This window comes from Eretmochelys imbricata, chromosome 14 (genome assembly GCF_965152235.1).
Source record: "Eretmochelys imbricata isolate rEreImb1 chromosome 14, rEreImb1.hap1, whole genome shotgun sequence".
Classification (NCBI taxonomy): Eukaryota; Metazoa; Chordata; order Testudines; family Cheloniidae; genus Eretmochelys; species Eretmochelys imbricata.
The window spans coordinates 20,220,308-20,240,239 of NC_135585.1; the positions used below are offsets into that span (position 1 = coordinate 20,220,308).

Genomic DNA, 19,932 nt, shown 5'->3' on the forward strand with positions numbered 1-19,932 from the left:
ATAAAATGAGTCTGCTCTACAGCCTTAGCTAATAGCCAGTTGGCTATTAGCTCATGCAATAGAGGCTCATACACTAAGCTCCAGAGTATAGGCACTGACTTCCATTGTTCCCAGTGGGTGCTCAACACCAATGCTTTTGTTTAAATCAAGCTGGTTAACTGAGAGGTGCATGCTAAGTGCTGTTTTACCACTGCTGCTGCTCCCAGATTATGAATGAGACCCCCACTTTTTTCAGACCACTTCAAGCATTGAATACCAGTTGATATGTGTGGCATAAGGATTTAAGTAGAGTAAAGGCTCCTATTAACGGGGTGGTGATGCCAGGTGTGGGGGAATGGGTAATATGAAAGCAAGGACAGAGATGGGAATGGACCAAACATAAAAAGGGGTAATGAGGCTTATGCTGGTGGGTGCCAGTGGAGATGAGGGAAGAGATCAGCAGGGGCAGAAGTAGGGAGTGCTCTGAAGGCGATGCTTTACATTTTTTGTATTACTTTTCGGTACCTTTGAAGTGGCTGCTCTTTGTCCTGTGGTTTTTCAACAGGAGGGCGAGTGTGATACTGAAGGAGGGCATGTGTCCTGCTAGGGGAAGGGAACAAACCTGTAGCACGGTAGGGGGCCACACCACACAATGAGGACGAGACGAGTTCATGCGCGGCAAGGCCTCGAATTGTGCCAGGAGTGCGAAAGGGAAGCAATCCGGCGCCGGGTTTTGCTAGCTCTCTGCAGGCCCCGTTCGGGAGGAGCCGAGTTTTGTGGGTGGCTCCGGGAGGCAAGGCAGCTCCCCGCCCCTCAGCTGGGAGTCTGGAGAGCTGGGGGAAGGAAACTTCAGAGTGGAGCCGAGTGGCTGAGCGAGGAGCAGCGCGCCGGGATGGGCACGGGGTAGCAACTCTGCCGGCATCTGCGCTTCCTTTCCCAGGGGCAGGCTGTCCGTGCAATCCCCCCCTCTGGCCCCACCATGTAGGGAAGCCTCCTTGCACGCCGCGGATTCCTCCCCTCCACCCCTCCCACTGCATCGCGCCGTGTCTCGCTGGGGTTCGCACCAGAGCAGAGGGGCTGCTGCGAGGGACCATGCTGAGCGCTCCAGCGCCCGGGCTGCTGCCGCTGCTCCTGGCGCTGTCGCTGCTGTGCCGGGGGGCTGCCGGGCAGTACTCCAGCGACCTGTGCAACTGGAAGGGGAGGTAAGGACTGAGCCATCCCCCCCCCGGGCCCGCCAGCCGTTTGGGGGGAGGAGGAGGAGCCCCAGCGGGGCATGTTCCGAGCCCCAGCGGGGCATGTCCCGAGCTCCGAGGGAAGGAGACAGTCAGCGCTGCGTGTTTCCCCCGGTTTGGATTAAATTCTTAAAGCGCTTTCGTTAAGTTTCTCCGTTCCGGGGGCAGCTCAGTGTCCAGACGAGCCAGGCAATGTGCGGTTCTTCTTTAACATTCCGCAATCCGGGGGAGGGAGCGGAGGCTCTTTGCGGGATGTCTGCCCCGCTTTTAAAACCTGGTTGAAATCGTCACAAGTTGGCAGACCCCAGACCATAGCCGATTTAAGCCCCCGGATGGGATCTGTTCCATCTGTGGCAGGATTTCACCCTTTCGCCCTTTCCGCCCCCTGTGGCTGAAGGAGAAATGGGACAACTTGATTTTGAACAGTGTCTTTCCTTTTAAAGATATCCCCCTCGGCTCCCCCTCCAAATAATTTTTCAGTCCTACTGCGTCGATAGAATGCCTCTGCAGTTGGTTGAGAGCTACGGGGCCATGGGTTACGTTTTCAGGCTTGAGTCTCCTCTCCTCAGTTTTGGCCCCGTGTCACTTTCTGATTTCAGTGGACCGATTCCTGATTTACACTGTTTCTTTGGTGGTTCTCCTCTCGGACCCTCCCCCCCGTCTCTCTACCATTCAAAATCGGTGTTTTTTTTGTCAGCAGTTTAATATTGAAACTGAAAGGCACGAAGGTCTTGATCAGATATGGTAAGGTGGATCAATAATGGGGTTTACATGTCCCCAGCGCCTCTCTACATAGTCTTGTGTGAAATTTTAACAAATAGAGGCCCCGATCCTTCTTCCATTGACGTCAATGAGAGTTTTGTCCCTGATAGAGGGCGAAGGAAGAAGTTGGCCCAGATATGTGTGTATGTGGAATTTGGATTTGGTTGTAGCAAGAATCTTTCCCTTTTGGTCTGATTTTTGAGGCGGGATATAGAGAAGGGGGTTGATTAACATTCCAGGAGTAACTATCAGCATTACCAAAGACATGTGCCATGGGGAGATGAGGGGGAGGTAGCCTTAGCAGGCATAGGAAGGGTATTTTTACTGATCCACAACAACTTCCACATCTGTGCAACCTAACACCGAAATAACCTGTTTTGTAACTCATGTATGGTAACCTCCTACACTTGGCATTAACTTTGTTGTAATGCAATACACCTGCAAGTCCTTTTTGTGGTGAAAGTTGACTCTGTGTGTGTGTGTGTATATATGTGCACCATACACACACACAGACAGAGGTAATTAAGGAATTGTCTGGCTCAGATATTTTATTTTAATTGCTGGTTACCTTGTTTATTTTTCATGTTTATTTCAAAGCACCTTGATAGTTTGTAATAGGGTAAAGATTTTAGGCCCAATTCTCCACTTACTTTGGTGGAAATGAGGAATAAAGTCAATGGAGTTACACTGGTGTAAGTAAGAGGAGAATCAGGCTCTTTGTGTGTTCCTATTAACAGTTGACCTAGCTTCATTCCGATTTCACCCTTATTGAACTCACTGCTTTACCACACTGATATATAAAGCTGTTGGGCCAGATTCTGCTCTTAATTATACTGGTGGAGTAACTTCAATGCAGTAGCTCTGGATTACACCAGAGTCATTTAGGGCAAATTCTAGGCCATTGTTCTTTGGCTGCCATTACTATTCTAATCACCCTAGTTGTGAAACTTCTTTGAATGCTCAAAGTGTTTGGCTCCTAAACTTTAATCTTTTGTAATAACTTTAGTGTGTCTTCATGGTTTTGCAACCTCTTCTACTGTTTATAATCTAAAAACTCTTATTTATATTCACAGTCAAAATTGTTGCTAAATGAAGTACTCATGTAGCATATATTTGGTTTTCTGTTTGGCTAAACCTGTTTTTAATGGGGTACGAGTGTAAAACAGTTAATGTAATAAATTCATGCGTTTAATCTCAATTGATTAAAATAAGAGTTTAGTTTAACTTGGAATGGAAGGATGTTTTGGAGAGAGTTCAAAGCAATACAATCTGAAAGATGCATACAGTTGGCAACTATTTATGAACTTCTAATGACTCTTGGCAATTCGTAAAATGTTGAACTATAAATCCAGTTGGGGGGTGGGGGTGTTTGCAATGTACAACTGATATGGGACAAAGCCTACAGTTCCTTGTCAATTTCAGTAGCAAATTCCTAACAATCTGGCTTTTCATAGGTAGCTCTGTGGTCCTATAGTTTGGGGGCAGAGCATTTCAACTTTGCATAAACAAGGCCTAGAGCATGGATGGCACTGTCATGTACACACACAGAAAAATCCAATTTTTCTTTTCTTTTTTTTTTTTTTCAGGGCTTTTGCCCTACTCCTCCTATCTGAGCTGGTGACCCTCCCACTGACCAGGCAGGGCTGGACGTGGCTCTGTCCTGAGCCACTCAGTTTTTTGACTGCCAGCCATAGGGGATAGTTGAGAGAAATGTGAGTCATTCTTTGCTACAGAGAATTTGGAACTGAATTGGTGACCCAGGCTTGGAATTTCCCATTGTCACCGGTCAGCCCCATTTTTGCTTATTAAGGAAATGACACATCCTTGGTGATCCTTTCAGTTGCACAAGAGCATAAGGGCTGACTTCTTAAAAATAGGTGGAACTGCCCATATTGAGCAGCATATGTGTCACTACTATATCCAGAATGCAAATGAATTTGGAGCTCAGGGTGAGACAAAAGGCAATTGCATGTAGATTGAAGCTGACCTCTAGACCTTCTGAAAAGAGGTAGTGACCCTAGGACTGATACCCTTCAATTATCATCTAATTGTCACTTTATGGGTACTATTTGTGTGTCATCCACTCTATCCATAAATATGTTTTTGCTTCTTGAGAATAAATAGATACTGTAACTAACTTTTTTTAGACAGGGCAATCAAATCTTATGCTTAAAGGCACAAGCTGTTTGCTCCCTGGGGTCAGGAAGGAATTCTTTGTTTAAAGTATAGCATTTTGCAATCAATTAGTTGTCTTTATAGCTGTCTGTCTACGTTAGCTATTTATAAGGTGCCTATCATCTTGGTGTCTAAGTGCCATTGGAGCTTCAGTCTTCTTACAGACTAGATCCAGGGTATTGCCAGATGCAGGTAAGCAGACCTGATAAGTCAGGGCATTTTTGCAGTTGGTGAGATTATACACTTAATGTTTTGGACACCCATTTTCCATTAATGAAAATTGCCTGGTCCATATATCTTAGGCATCTTTGAAAATATCAGCTATGATTTCTTTCAGTGTCTCAGATTTCCCAGGGAACGTTTGCCATAATGTACAGTCTGATTACTTACACTGCAGTTGTCTTTAGCAAGATCTTGCACTGGCTTAAAAGGCCTAGTGGAGACCCCCAAGCCCCTGAGGAAATTAGAAACCACACCATGGTGTGGTCCAATCAGAATTCATAATTATTTTGTTTATTTTTCTTTGAGTGAAAAGTGCTGCTTTGACCCCACTGAAACCTAACCAATGTAGCCTTTAACTCAGACTGTGGGCTTGTCTACATGAACATTTCGTTTGTGACAAGCTGGGTGTAAATCTACCCCACACTAACCTGCTGTGCTCTAAGTGTCTGCATGAAGCCTGCAGCCGCACACTAACAGTTCCCTAGCGTGCTTTGATCTACTCCCATTTCAAAGCAGGGTATTTCAAAGTGCACCAGGGAACAATTAGTGTGCTGCAGCATGCTTTGCAGAGACAACGTGTGGCAGGCTTGTGTGAGGTCGATTTTTACACCTTGGCTTGCCACTAAATAGATGTTTGTTTAGACACACCCTAGGAGTAAAGACACCTCAGTCCTCTTCCCAGTTCTTCCATGGACTGGCTTTGTGACCTTGGGCAATTCACATTGCCTCTCTGGGCATCTGTTTACCCATCTGTAAAATGGGGATATTACTTTCTCCCATTTTTAAAAGTGCTTTGAGAGCTACAGATGAAGATCGCTGCATAAGAGCTAAGTGCTCCTATTACGGCCATCTTTCCCATTGCTATGGTGGACACATTCTCCTCTTACAAACATCACCTGTTGCATTATCATATATAATAATTGGTTTCACAAATGACAGTAATGGATCTTCCAAGACATGCAGTTATATGGCCCTTTGAGACTTCAGGAAGGCTAAACATCAGGCAGACAAGTGCAGTGGCTCAACATATGTCTCTTGGGATCTGTAGGAGGAAATATTGTTTGTTAGAACCTATTCCTAGAACAAATAGTACAACTTGTGGGAGGGGCGGGGAGATGCTTCATTCATCAACACAGCCATAAAACAACTGACCTCTTGCTATGTCATATATTTAAAAAATAAAAACCTCAAGTTAATTTAAAAATAGCTTTTATGACCTCTGCATTATGTGCATGTAGGACAGTTTATTACTGGGTACTGAGAAGTAAAAATAAATTGAACAAACTTCCAATATGGTGATAGATGGCAGTATTATAAAAGTTCCATTTCATTTGGACTAGGTCTTTAATATTCTGCAGGTTTACCTCAAGTTTTGAAATCTGCTCAATTTGAGTCCTCCATTATAATAGAGCTTGATGTATACAGCAGATACCTGTACATAAGAACGGCCATACTGGGTCAGACCAATGGTCTATCTAGCCCAGCATCCTGCTTCCGACAGTGGCCAGTGCCAGGTGCTTTAGGGCAGACAGCCCTACTCCCTGTACTCACTGTATCTGTCTAACAGCGTCATTTTGTTGCCTGGGGAATATAATTGTCTTCATGTAAGAATTTTGGAATCCATCTTCTTTCATTTGAACAACAGCATGAATGTGTATATATTTTTGCCATGCAAAAATTCACCGTCTCAATATTGGGATCACCAGCAGCAGCATTTTTATTGTGTTTGAGCTCCCTATTCTGCCCCTCACCTTTCCCCATATGTTTTAACAGTATCCTTCTTGGGTGAAATTCACCCCGGTACAGAGGACCAGCACAAGTCCTATGCATTACCTTAGTCTTAGTTTGAAGGTTTATTTGAGATCTCTGTGATGCATAAGTCTTCTGCCCAGGGGTGAATTTCACTCCTACCCCCCAAACATTACTTTGGGACACTTTATTCACTGACTGCAAAGAAATAAAAGACCAAGTTCTTCATTTCTGGTTTTGGCTGAGTGTCACGCACAAAACCAGTATTGAAAAATTGATTTTTGTGGACAAGATGTAAACAGGCAGTCAATATGAGGTATCCCATTGAAACTTTTCTTTCTTGAATATGTCAAGTACTACCGTGTGTCTGAGGGCAAGAGAATAAAGGTCAGGGACTGGTCGCTCTCCCCCATCCTTTGTGCTCTTGATGTGGCTTTCAAGATTGTTCAAAAGCACATGTTTGCAGACAGTATTATTAAAACTGAGTTTTTCTGAGCTTCCTCATGTAACCTCTATCAAGTGGGTTACACTGACACTAACAATAATGAGTCACATCAACAGTAAATGCAAACCATATGTTGGTTTGTTTTTTTTCTTTTTTACACATGGCTTCTCGTAACTTGTCTAAATGCTGACTGAGTTTAAATCCAGCATCATTTGTTCTGTACCTAAATATGCTGAAGAAGTGGGGAAGAGGGAGATGTGTGTTTGAGATATGTGTTGAGAGATCAGAATATCATGTTCATGATTTATGCCATGTTAAAATGGGTTCTGTGTCTGACTCTGTTACAGACTCCAGTGTGATCTTTGTGCCTCAGTTTACACATCTATAAAATGAAGATGTTGTGAGACTTAATTATTTAATATTTGTAAAGTACTCTTGAGATTCTCTCATGGAATGTGCTGCAGAAATTGACTGTTATTAAGGCTTCCAAGGAGGGGAAACTACAGGGAAGCTGAAGCTCTTAAACTTTATTTTTCAATACCAGATTTCCACTATAACGTTTCATGATCTTCCATCTTCAGAATCATTCACTGTATTTTTCTGCCCACACAGTACTGCCTTAGAATAAACATTATTAAACACAGGTGTGGGTTTTTGTTCTTAAACCTCATTGCCAAACTTTTAATTATTTCTGTTAGGGGAGAGCCTCAGCTGAGATCAGGGGCCCACTGTGCTTATAGGCTACTACTTAGCACAGAGGGAGAAGCAGTTTCTGAGCATGGGAGGGAAACACTGGCATAGAGTCAAAGTGACTTGTCTACATCTGCATGGCAAGTTAGTGGCAGGGCTGGGCCTAGAACCCACATTTTCTGATTACAAGTCCAGTGCTTTACCCACTAGACTGCACTTCCTTCGTAACCATTTTGAATGCTGAAAAATTTGGAGATGTACTGCATATTGTGGGCCATATCTTGCAAACCCTTTAGTTAGTCACATGTGTACAGGTTTTCAGGATTGTTTCCAATGTCACTAGATTCTGCTGCAGTTCTTCTTGTGGGGTGTTTTGCATAGGCAATGGAAAAAGTTAAGGTTTAATTCTGAATTCATTTTGAATTGTGGTTTAACTTCTTATGGATTTGTCTGGAGCTGTTTTAAAGCCCATCCCAAAATATCAACACATTTCACGGTCTTGATCTTGCAAGACGATCTCTGTCAACCACCACAATGGATCTGGCCCCTAGTGCTTAGTAGTGCTGTAAAGAGTTTTGCTGACTTGCCTGTTTTCTGAGATTATGAACAATGTTTAAATAGTTCTGCTACTCATCTAATTTCACTATTCTCTCTATCCCTAGTGGCTTAACTCATGAGTCTCATAAGAAGGATGTTGAACAGGTCTACCTCCGCTGTTCTGAAGGATCAATAAAATGGATGTATCCCACAGGAGCACTCATAGTCAATCTGCGACCCAATACATTATCTGCCTCTTACAAACACTTGACTGTTTGCATAAAGCCTTTCAAGGACTCCGCAGGAGCAAATATTTATTTGGAAAAAACTGGAGAACTGAAACTGTTGGTCCGAGATGGAGATCACAGCCCCAATAAAGTGTATTGCTTTGGCTATGATCAGGGGGGCTTGTTTATTGAGGCCACCCCTCAACAGGACATTAGCCGGAAAATTACAGGATTCCAATATGAATTGATAAACAAGGGGACGGCATCTGATTTGCACACAGTTTCTGGTGAGTTTTGAGCAGCTGGCTGCGTTTTCATATACTATATTGGATATCTAACAGATGGTAAAGTTAATAAATGGGAACACATCAAGGTCTGAATTTCATCCACTTTTAGGTCATGCTAATAAATTCTTCTTTATGTAGAAGAATAGTTTTGTGTGAAAACTAGTAACATGGACTGAATTCCAAAGAACTGACCCAGAACAGCACAGAGTCACTGATTCTCCCCTCACATACCGTCTACACTATGGGTGCTGCAGTGGGATAGCTGTGGTGCTGCCTCTGTAGCTGTAGTGTAGATGCTTCCTACAATGACGGAAGGGGTTTTTCCATCCCTGTAGTTAGCCCATCTATCTGACTGGCAATGGTAGCTGGGTTGATAGAAGAATTCTGACCTAGCCACCTCTAAACCAGGGAGGGGGGTTAGGTCAGTTTAACTATGGTGCTTGGGGTATGTGAATTTTTCACACCCTGAGTGACATAACAAGGTTGCTCTAAATTTTAAATGTAGCCCAGGCCATAATGGTAAACAAACTCAGTGAAGTTACACCCATTTACAGCCAGTGTGAGTCAGAATCAGGCTCCAGAATTCCTGCTTAACACTATTTCCCATTTTTATTGTTTTAAAAGACCCCAGTGCTGTGTGTTTTCAATAGTAAACATTTTAACAAGGAGCAATGCCTCCTTTTTGTGTTTCCTCTCTGCAGATACTCCTGCTCTGCTGACCTAATTACTCTTTACAGAGACAGAAAGTGGATGAGGTAATATCTTTTATTGGACCGACTTCTGTTGGTGAAAGAGACAAATTTTCAAGCTTACACAGAGCACTTGAAGCTTGTCTTGTTCACCGACAGAAGTTGGTCTACTCAATAAAAGATACTACCTCACCCATCTTGTGTCTTTAATATCCTAGGATCAACTGGGCTACAACAACAGTACAAACAACTAATTACTCTTTGTTTTAACAAGGGGAGTGGTACTCCTTCCTCAGCTGGAGCTGTACCTGTTGTCTTTGTATTTGCAGGGAGTCAATCAGCGTGAGATGGTGGGGCACTTTAACACTTTTATAATGCTGTTACAGCATAGAACTAGGAATCAGTCCTGTAATTCTTGTCCACTGAGAGTACCCATTGCAGCTCCATGTCCTTCTAAAACCTATGAGATGAGATTTGCAGTGTACCCTGGTGGACAGCAGATATAGGTTATTTTGTACCAAATGAGGGAGTGAGTTCCAAAGTTAAGACCCCTGCCGGTAGTCCCCTCTCTTTTAAACTGATCTCTACTGTGGCAGTATCACAGGAACAAAGTGGTGTCTCCTAAGTAGTCAGGTTTCAAGTCATTTAGGGCTTTACAAGTTAAAACTCGCATCTTAAACTTACTCAACCCTGAGAGCAATAGGCAGTCTGTACAGATTCTGAGGCACTGGTGACATGTGCTCCCAGTGAAGGACACCACTTAACAAGTGGTGGCATAGCTGATGATCTTCCATTTTTTTTATTCTCCATATTTCTTAGATTGCATATATAATTTATTTCGGCAGTCATTTCATGCCAAATAAATTTTAAAAAACCAAAACCCCTCCAAGAAAAGACTTCTACTTTCCTTTTGTGTGTAAATACTTTCTATACTGTCAAGTAATTCTAGTATTTGTATGTCAATTCACATATTGCATTTCTGAATACAGCTGTTAGTTTATGACTGTATTCATGATGTAGTGAATTGTTAACTTAGTGATATAGTAAGCTTATAACTCATGCAACACCCATAATAACTGATAGGTGGCGCATTTGCCATTAAAACCAAAAAGTTAACGCAATTTTATTAATGCTTTTATTTCATTATGCTACTTGTGCAATTTTATAGCTGGATGTCTAGGATTCATTGTGTCTACAGAGAATTATCTAGTGAGTCTTGATTGCTAAAAGTGATACAAATGGAGTCACTTAAATATACACAGAGGAGCTGTTTCCATTAAGATCACTTCTGCAAAGACTGATATACTGAAAACAGCATATGTTAACTGCATAGTAAAATCCCCCTGTGGAAAACATTAACTCTAAATACTCTTTAAATCTGGTGTTTGAAAACTACTGAATCTGAGAATTTTTCTGTCTTTCTTGGGGGTGTGGGAAATATAATCAAAATTGTAACAAACCACTCCATACATTTTATGCTTTTAAGAGCTCTTTTTTTTTTTTTTAAGCTAATTTGTCATGTAGGCAAAGTTAGAACATGAAAAATAATTGCCCTGTTCCTGCCGTTTACAGTTCACTAGCAGACTGCTGAATCTGTGAAGTTGGGCTTCCTGTGAGCGTAGCAGTTAACCCAAATATCGTAAACTGCAGAATCAGGACCAAATATACTAAATGCGTAAACTTATACATTTTTGGAGAATTAGCTATGCTAGTGCTATTAGTTGCTAATAAAAATATATTGTTTGTTAAAATCTTGGAGATATTTTGGAATTTGGAGTTGATCTTATCTTGAGCTTTCCAGAAGCCAAACTGGTGACTGTATGTGATCATATTCTTTTCCTTTGATAAGGATATTAACAGTGACTTTTTCTAAGACTACTGCATCTTTAATTGTTATAGCCACTGTTCTGGAAAACAGCACTGGAATTCAACCAATCTGATACGTATGTGTTTTAGGCCATGTCTGCACTTACAAGCTTACAGTGGAACAGCTGTACGATCGCCCGTGTAGTTGTGTTATTCTGATGGAAGAGAGCTCTTCCATCGACTTAATAAAACCAGCTCAGCAGATGGCGGTAGCTATGTCGGTGGGAGAGCTTCTCCTGCCGACATAGCGCTGTGCACATGAGGACTTATGCTGGTTAAAGTAATGTCGCTTGGGGAGGGGGGATGTTTTTCACACTCCTGAGTGACAAAAGTTTTACTGACATGAGTGCTAGTGTAGACACGACCTATGTGCGTACGTGCATCAGATGGGCCATCAAGTGTCTGTGTGATTTGGAAGAACTTTTCTCCCTTGGTGCTAATCCCACGACAAAGTCTTCAGATCAAACTCAAGGGATCTTCAAGGTGTATTTTAAATTATTGTTGTCTGGTTTTGGAACCCCCTAGCCCCTGGAGGCATCCTACTCATATGTGTTCACCCTGTTTGGTTCCTTCCAACAGTCAAATGAACCTGATTTAAATTCTGTGAATACCTATATGTCTGGTGGAGCTGCCAAATAAGTAGCTGCCTACACCTCTAAAGGATCAATATATCTTGGGCATCTTGACAGATCCTGGACCAGCCATTCTTCTGTAGCTGATTTCTATAAAATCATTGATTGAATGCTTGCTCACTTGGTTGCTTATTAGGTTTCTGTTTGTCTGGAAGATAAATTTGCAATCAGTTGATTTCTCAACTACTGTTTCTTCAACAGAGAAAAAAGGCCCAACCAGAGCAAACCTTTACCTTCCTTGAATTGAAAGCCTGATCTGAGGGGCCTGTTTCTAGCTGAAGGGACTGTTTGTTACTTTGGCACATGCTTGGATTCTGATTGTGTGACTGTTGCAAATGGAAAAGTGAATCTGATCTTCTGCTTGTCACAATCTGGTAGAGTTCAACATAGTTGGAAAGCATCTACTTGAAGAGATGCCTGTGACTAGAGATGCTGTTGCAGATCAAGGCTGAGATGCACTGGCAAAACTGCACAGGGAAGCTTTCCCTTTTCCTGGATCCAGCCAGTGCGCTTTCAGGTGCTCTAAACTAAGCAATGTATTTTGAAAGATTAAGAACAATAACAAAATAAAACAAAAAAAGACTTAAATGACAAATACCCAGGTGCAGTTATCCTGCTCCTTCCATTCCTCAAGCTAGAATATTTAATGAAATCAGGTAGTCTAAAATTTCTGTGCACTGTTTCCCTACATAGTGTTGTTTACTGGTGATGATGTTATTGTACTCTGCCCTTGAATTTATTCTCTCTTCCTAACCTGGCATCCCAGCACTGATTAAAGAGCACAAGTCATCTGTTTAATATTTTAGTGACCTATTGTGCCCCCAGAATCCTGACATTGCAGGGTGCATCAATAAATCAGCAGTGATTGGCAGGGTGCCAGTGATTTAATTAGAAGATCCAAAGTTTTATTAGTTTACTGTCATTCTTTCTCATTTAATTGGAATTTAGCAAATAATACAGTGAAAAATGTAGATTCTGAACAGGCTTCTTAATGTGCTTAGAGCAGTCAAAAAACACTGTGCTTTAAGATTTCCTAAGTCTCTGAGTTCAACCCTTTCCTTGGCTGTAAATCTGCGATAGCGTCATTCATCACATTTTCTAAGGCTGCTCTGGAGAGCTGTAGAGAGTCCATGTTGTATAGAGACATGTTGTAATCCAGATTACAGTAATTCAATACTGGATGATTTATAGCATGGTGTTTATTGTTTTAGTGATTTTTATCATGTGACCACTTGTAAAAATACCATAGTGCTTTTAACTAATGGGGAAAAAAGTAGTAGACAAGAGGCCAAATGCATCCATGGTGTAAATCCACCTGACTTGAGTGCATTTATGATGGGGATGAATTTGGGCCCACATTTCTAGTGAGGAAAGCAGGTTTCCAAGATTGGCTACCCCAAGTTTCTAATTTAGCATTGAATAAAAGTGTGGCCTATATTATGAAACAATGCATCCCACAAGCATCTGTCATATGTGGACGCAATCTACATAAACTACCGGTCGCACAGTGCTATGTTCCAGTTTGCGTTGAGAGGCCATAGTTAGATCAGGCTGGATGGATCATTACACACTGGGACCTGTAGGCTCTGCAGGTTGTACCTAATATTAAAGAGGAAGCTAGCTACAACAAGTGGGTCCATCTGATGCAAATTAGCTATGCCCAAGAAGGGTTACATTGGCCTTTATGACAGGTTTCAGAGTAGCAGCCATGTTAGTCTGTATCTGCAAAAAGAAAAGGAGTACTTGTGGCACCTTAGAGACCATAAGCTTTCGTGAGCTACAGCTCCGATGGAGTGACCTTATGCTCAAATAAATTTGTTCATCTCTAAGGTGCCACAAGTACTCCTTTTCTTTTTATTGGCCTTTATGTAATTTGTTAAAGTTTGGCGACCTTCATTTCATACATCCTCCTCTAGATACATAAAGTGGTAGCTGAGTGTATTGCTGATTCTCCTAGTCTAAAGGGGCAGATGTATTATGCATTTTTGCTCACTAGCAGTTGGCAATGAAGCAGCATTGCTGCCTTGAGCCCTTAGATACACAATTTGGACTCTGAATTTTCATCCATTTTAGACTGGGATCATTGATTCTGATCCAAAGCTCAGTTAAGTCAATAGGAGTCCTTTCATTAACTTTAATGGACTTTGGATCAGGTCCTGTGTTCTTAGGAGGTTGTTTGCTCACCTGCAGAATTGATGCACTGTGAAATTCTGACCAATGGCCTTAGAGAAGCAAGAGAAATCTTATTTGCTTGGATTGTTAAATGAGATTCTTTTAATATTTACACTTACCCCGATAAATACTAGAATTACTTGACGGTATAGAAAGTATTTACACACAAAAGTAGAAGTCTTTTCTTAGAGGGGTTTTGCTTTTTTTTTAATTTTAGATAGCCACAGGTGCTGACTTGCTCCACCCTGAGGCCCCGCTCCCACTCCTCCCCTTCCCCCAAAGCCACACCCCTGCTCTTTCCCCTCCCTGCAGCGCCTCCCACCCACTGCCGAAAAGCTGATCAGTTGGGCTCACTGAGTAGCTAATTGGTGGGTGGCTGGTGAGTGCTGAGCATCCACTTTCTTTCTTTTTTTTTCTCCCTGTGGGTGCTCCAGTGTCGATAGCCCTACAACAGATACCTTGATTACATTAGAAAGGATTTTCCAGTATAGCTATACTGACAAAGCTTCCTAATGGATGTTCCCCCCCTGCCCCACGCATTTCTAACTGACATTGCTATGCTCGCCAACGTTTTTAGACCAAAACTAAATTTTCTACCATAACAACATAATACATTCAGTTTGTAAAAGCATGGAGGTGTATTTAGGACATTTTACTCCTCAGGACTCTGATTTTTAGTAAATAAGCCAAAGTAAGAAATTACAGTGATAAAATGTATAGAACTTTCTTATCCTAAATCTTTTTTTGGGGGTGGGGTGGGATGGGGTGGGGGAGAATTGAGGTAATTTCAGCTGGAAAAAGGTTGCTATTACAGCTGTCGAGTAAGGACCAGGTTTGGATTCACTTATTCATGTTGAGAAGCACCTCACTTAAGCTATTGGTATCTAGCCCAATGTCAGCTGTGTAGTCAAACTTGAATAAGGAAGTGTTTACCACTTCACATAACACAAGAACCGGGAGGGGTTACCCAATAAAATTAGTGGGCAGCAGGTTTAAACCAAACAAAAGGAAGTACTTCTTCACACAACACACAGTCAGCCTGTGAAACACATTGCCATAGGATGCTGTGATGGCCAGAAATATAACTGGGTTGAAAAAAGAATTAGTTAAGTTCATGGAGGATCGCTCCATCAGTGGCTATTAGCCAAAACAGACAGGGACGCAACCCCATGCTCTGTGTTTCCTAAGCCTCTGGCTGCCAGATGCCGGGACTGGAAAACAGGGGATGGGTCACTTGATAATTGCCCTGTTCTGTTCATTCTTTCTGAAGCATCTGGCATTGGCCACTGTTGGAAGACAGGATACTTGGCTAAATGGATGATTGGTTTGATCCAGTATGATCACTGCTTGTTTGTATGTTATGTTCTTGTAACTTGATTGCTGGAGTTCACTGAAAATATTCATGTGACTGTGAGTTGTTCTGTGCTAGCAAAGTCAAACTTTAACAGAAATGTTCTTTATCTTGATGACATCTATCCATTATAATGCAGGTTCTGCTACCCGTTTTACGAGTTTCCTTTATTAATGCCCAGTAACTAGCTGAGACTGTTTATAGCTAACTGAGGTGCAGCACTCAAATGTTTAAAAAAAAAAAATTGGATAAATCCAGTTTTCTAATTGAGAACAATATCCAGCTACTTCCTGTAAGCTGTTAATTCACTGGCTCGGGCTGGTAGAAAGTGTTGGTACAATGCAAATATTTAGAAGCTTTCTTAACTCCCAGTCAGCTATTTCCTGTGCCTCTCTTGAGCACTATAAGGGGTACAACAAGACACTAGAAGTGGGTCACCCTTCCACCCCAGCATTATGAAAATGCTAATAGCCTTCAGTTACTGCAGTGCCCTAGGGCACGTCTTCACTGGCCAACTCCATGGGGGGCATAGCTCCCAGCACTGGTGCACTGTCTATACTGGCAGGTTACAGCGCTGTAACTTGCAGTGCTCAAGGGGGTGTTTTTTCACACCCCTGAGCAAGAAAGTTGCAGCACTGTAAAGTGCCAGTGTAGAAAAGCCCCTATTCTGGTCTAAATTTGGGATCAATTGCGCTTTCTGCCTCTTGGACTAGTGATGTTGCTGATTCTCATTGTCTAAAAGGGCAGGTGCATTTTGCATTGTTCACTGCCTAGCAGTTGGCGGTGAAGCAACATTGCTCTGCTGGGCATTAATCCTGCAAACACGTAGGGATGTGAGTAACTTTAGGCTGGATTTCTCATGTGCATAAGAATTTGTGGGATCAGAGTATTGGTGTTGGATTACTTTCCCATCCACCGTGTGTGTGCTTATTGGCTGTATTGGCAAAGAGGTGGTAGAAATGAGCACGGCTCCCAGAGAATTTTAACTAAAAGCTCAGTGATCTGTGCGTTTTACAGGACCTGCCTTCTGAATCAGTGTCATGGGTGAGAACCATTGGTGAGGAGGATTACGAGGACTGCTCCTTAATTTCCAGTAGGGCTGTCGATTAGTCGCAGTTAACTCACGATTAACTCAAAAAAATTAATCGTGATTAATTGCACTGTTAAACAATAGAATACCAATTGAAATTTATTAAATATTTTTGGATGTCTTTCTATATTTTCAAATATATTGATTTCTATTACAACACAGAATACAAAATGTACAGTGCTCACTTTGTTATTATTTTTTATTACAAATATTTGCACTGTAAAAATGATTAAAAGAAATAGCATTTTTCAATTCACCTCATTCAAGTACTATAGTGCAATCACTTTATTGTGAAAGTGTAATTTACAAATGTAGATTTTTGTTGTTGTTATATAACTGCACTCAAAAACAAAACAATGTAAAACTTTAGCGTCTACAGGTCCACTCAGTCCTACTTCTTGTTCAACCAATCACTAAGACAAACAAGCGATTTGTCTTACAGATATGGGACATAACGCTGCCTGCTTCTTATTTACAATGTCACCTGAAAGTGAGAACAGGCATTTGCATGGCACTTTTGTAGCTGGCGTTGCAAGGTATTTACCTGCCAGATATGCTAAACATGCCTATGATCCCTTCATGCTTCGGCCACCATTCCAGAAGACATGCTTCCATGTTGATGATGTTCGTTAAAAAAAATAGTGCGTTAATTAAATTTTTGACTGAACTCCTTGGGGGAGAATTGTATATCTTCTGTTGTGTTTTACCTGCATTCTGCCATATATTTCATGTTATAGCAGTCTCGGATGATGACCCAGCACATGTTGTTCATTTTAAGAACACTCACCGCAGATTTGACCAAATGCAAGGAAGGTATCAATGTGAGATTTCTAAAAATAGCTACAGCACTCAACTCCAGATTTAAGCATCTGAAGTGCCTTTCAAAATCTGATCGGGATGGGGTTTGGTGCATGCTTTCAGAAGTCTTAAAAGAGCAACACTCCGATGCGGAAACTACAGAACCTGAACCACCAAAAAAAAGAAAAAAGAAAAGAAAATCAGCCTTCTGGTGGCATCTGACTCAGATGACAAAAATGAACGTATGTCAGTCCGCTCTGCTTTGGAAGGTTATTGAGCAAAACCCGTCATCAGCATGGATGCATGTCGTCTGGAATGGTGCTTAAAGCATGAAGGGACATATGAATCTTTAGCGCATCTGGCACATAAATAATCTTGTGATGCCAGCTACAACAGTGCCTTGCAAATGCCTGTTCTCACTTTCAGGTGACTCTGTAAACAAGAAGTGGGCAACATTATCTCCTTCAAATTATAACCAAACTTCTTTGTCTGAGCGATTGGCTGAAGTAGGACTGAGTGGACTTGTAGGCTCTAAAGTTTTACATTGTTTTATTTTTGAATGCAGGTTTTTTTTTGTACATAATTCTACATTTGTAAGTTCAACTTTCATGATAAAGAGATTGCACTACAGTACTTGTATTAGGTGAATTGAAAAATACTATTTCTTTTGTTTTTTACAGTGCTAATATTTGTAATAAAAAATAATAATGTAAAGTGAGCACTGTTCCCTTTGTATTCTGTGCTGTAATTGAAATCAATATATTTGAAAATGTAGAAAACATCCAAAAATATTTAAATACATGGTATTCTATTATTGCTTAAGAGCGCGATTAATTGCAATTCATTTTTTAAATTGCTTGGCAGCCCTAATTTCCAGTGAATATCAGATGCTTATGAAGCTACCATAATAGGTTCAATAGAAATATGTTCTGGAATTCAGTATGTTAGCAAATCCTTTGGTGGTATTTCCCAGCTCTCTGTGCAGGATTAATTCCAGTGAGGATTCATTCAAATTTCAAAGCATTCACCACTGTAAATCAATCATTTCTTTTCTTTTTATTATTTCTTCTTTCCTAGAATCATCTGTCAGATTTGTTAATTTTTACTAAATAACCCTCAGAATAGAAGCATTAAAAACAATTCTCTGACTCTTTAGGATTAAGGCCATGTCTACGCTAGCAAGTTTGTAGCAGCACAGCTGCACCTTTGCAGTGGCGCCATAAGATCGCTCGTGTAGCTGCTCTATGCCGACATAGCGCTGTGCACGCTACCCGAGTGAAACTTATGTCGTTCAGGGTGGTTCCACCCCCCACAATCTCTGAGCAACATCAGTAGTAGTGTAGACATGGCCTCAGTTTTGCCAAGAAAAAAGAACCACTTACTGTGGTCCATTTGTGTCCACACAAAGCAGTGGAATATGTTTCACAGCACTTCATCAGCCAGTATTCATTTGTTGATTGCATAATTGGCTTCAAACAAATAAAGCTGCATTTCAAGCCAAACCAAGGCTACACCCAGAAACAATTGCTTGTGAGTGAGCTGCCTCCAGCTGTGAGGCTTTTGAGGCAGATTTTCAGATAAGGGTAATAGGTTATTAGGAAAACAAAATTGTGCTTTCTTCCCTTTGCTCATCCTCTTCGCGGACATGCTCTTAAAGCTATTTTTTGTTACCTGTGCCCAAAAGATGATGAGATCTACCAGCCAGATGCAAATGAATGGCTAAAGAACAAAGCAAAATCCAATGCCACATACTTTTTTTTAAAAAAAGTGAAACAAAAGTTGAAAGGTGGAGGATTTAGTGTGAGCTGCAGTGAAGCTGTTGTTATTGGCAAGCATCTAGTTTGGTTGGTCATTTGTAAAGTACATGCTCACCTAAGCAAGGAAGCTACAATAGGATTAGATTTGAGAACCCAGAAACTTGTTTGAACCATTTATGTGACTCTGGAAATTTGGGACAAATTTGCAGTAGTTGGCAGAGATGGTGAGATTGAATGCACAAGAACCCTTTGCTGAGAACTGAGCTGCCCCAAAGTAGTGGAAACATATACAATCTTAAACTATTTAAACTGGGAGGTGGGGAGGAAGGCTTGCATTGCAGGGCCTGAGTAAAAGGTAGAAAATGGAATGTTGCTTGCATCAACACCTTTAAAACTTTGGAGGGAGAGACCCAGGGTTTCGAAAAGGACTTGTGTGTAACATTTTTTATTAATAAAGTCCCATAGAATACTTCACCCCATTACCTGTTTTCATGTTTCCTGAGTAATATAGAGGGAATTTGGTACTGGATCCCCTTTCTTCCTTACTCCCTGTACTCCAAGTGTAGTATACAGCTGTGGCTGCCCTTTGATGTTGCCAGCACAATACAGTCTGCTTCTTCAGGGAGCGGAGGAGGTGACAATAGAGTTGTAATGACAAATACACAGGGAGAGGGTAGAAGAAAGTAGCTTATTTTTGCTGGACTCCCCATGAATGCACTTAGCTTATTTCTCAACTCAGTGGGCAGTCAAAACCAATAAGCAATCAGGTATGTTATCCAGGCAGCTGGGGTTCTGTTTGCTTTGACCCTTATGTATAGCAGAAGATAGCCCCACCAGCAGAGTTGCTTGGCAGTCTGTAATAATGCTCCTTGCTTGCTCTGCAAAACTGTTTAGTTTGCTAATTCCTGAGGCTGTAGTAAAAGAAAGGACTGGTGATGGGAGGAGGGGAATGGGATTGCATCCCCCGCCCCCCCTCCCCCCCGCTCTGGAAGGAACTCTGTTACTACTGAGATGTGGGCCAGGTTTTCACATGTGGGGACCTGGTTTTAATAAATTGCAGTGTAGAAAACCTCTTGATCTTTAATCTGCTACATTATTTACAGTAAACACAAAATATATAATGTAATACAACACAAATACTTGGAGTTTGTTTAGGGCCTGACTTTCACTGCCTTAAACCTTTCAAAGTTTCTTGTGCAGTTAATGGTAGCAGTTTATACCCATTTTGCCCAGGTGTAAATGCCTATAAGAGGTGCAGGGTAGTGTGGAAAG

The 19,932-nt window shown here is 41.6% G+C and overlaps 1 protein-coding gene across 1 annotated transcript in view; it reads left to right on the top strand.

Moving 5' to 3' along the window:
* Window positions 1–833: 833 nt before the first annotated feature.
* Window positions 834–19,932, top strand: part of METRNL (meteorin like, glial cell differentiation regulator) — a 34,839-nt gene continuing 15,740 nt past the window's right edge. Inside the window, exons 1-2 of the mRNA XM_077833424.1 lie at window positions 834–1,181; window positions 7,917–8,305. Coding sequence (XP_077689550.1) covers window positions 1,072–1,181; window positions 7,917–8,305 — 499 coding nt within the window. The 5' untranslated portion in view covers window positions 834–1,071. The remainder of the gene's footprint in view (window positions 1,182–7,916; window positions 8,306–19,932) is intronic.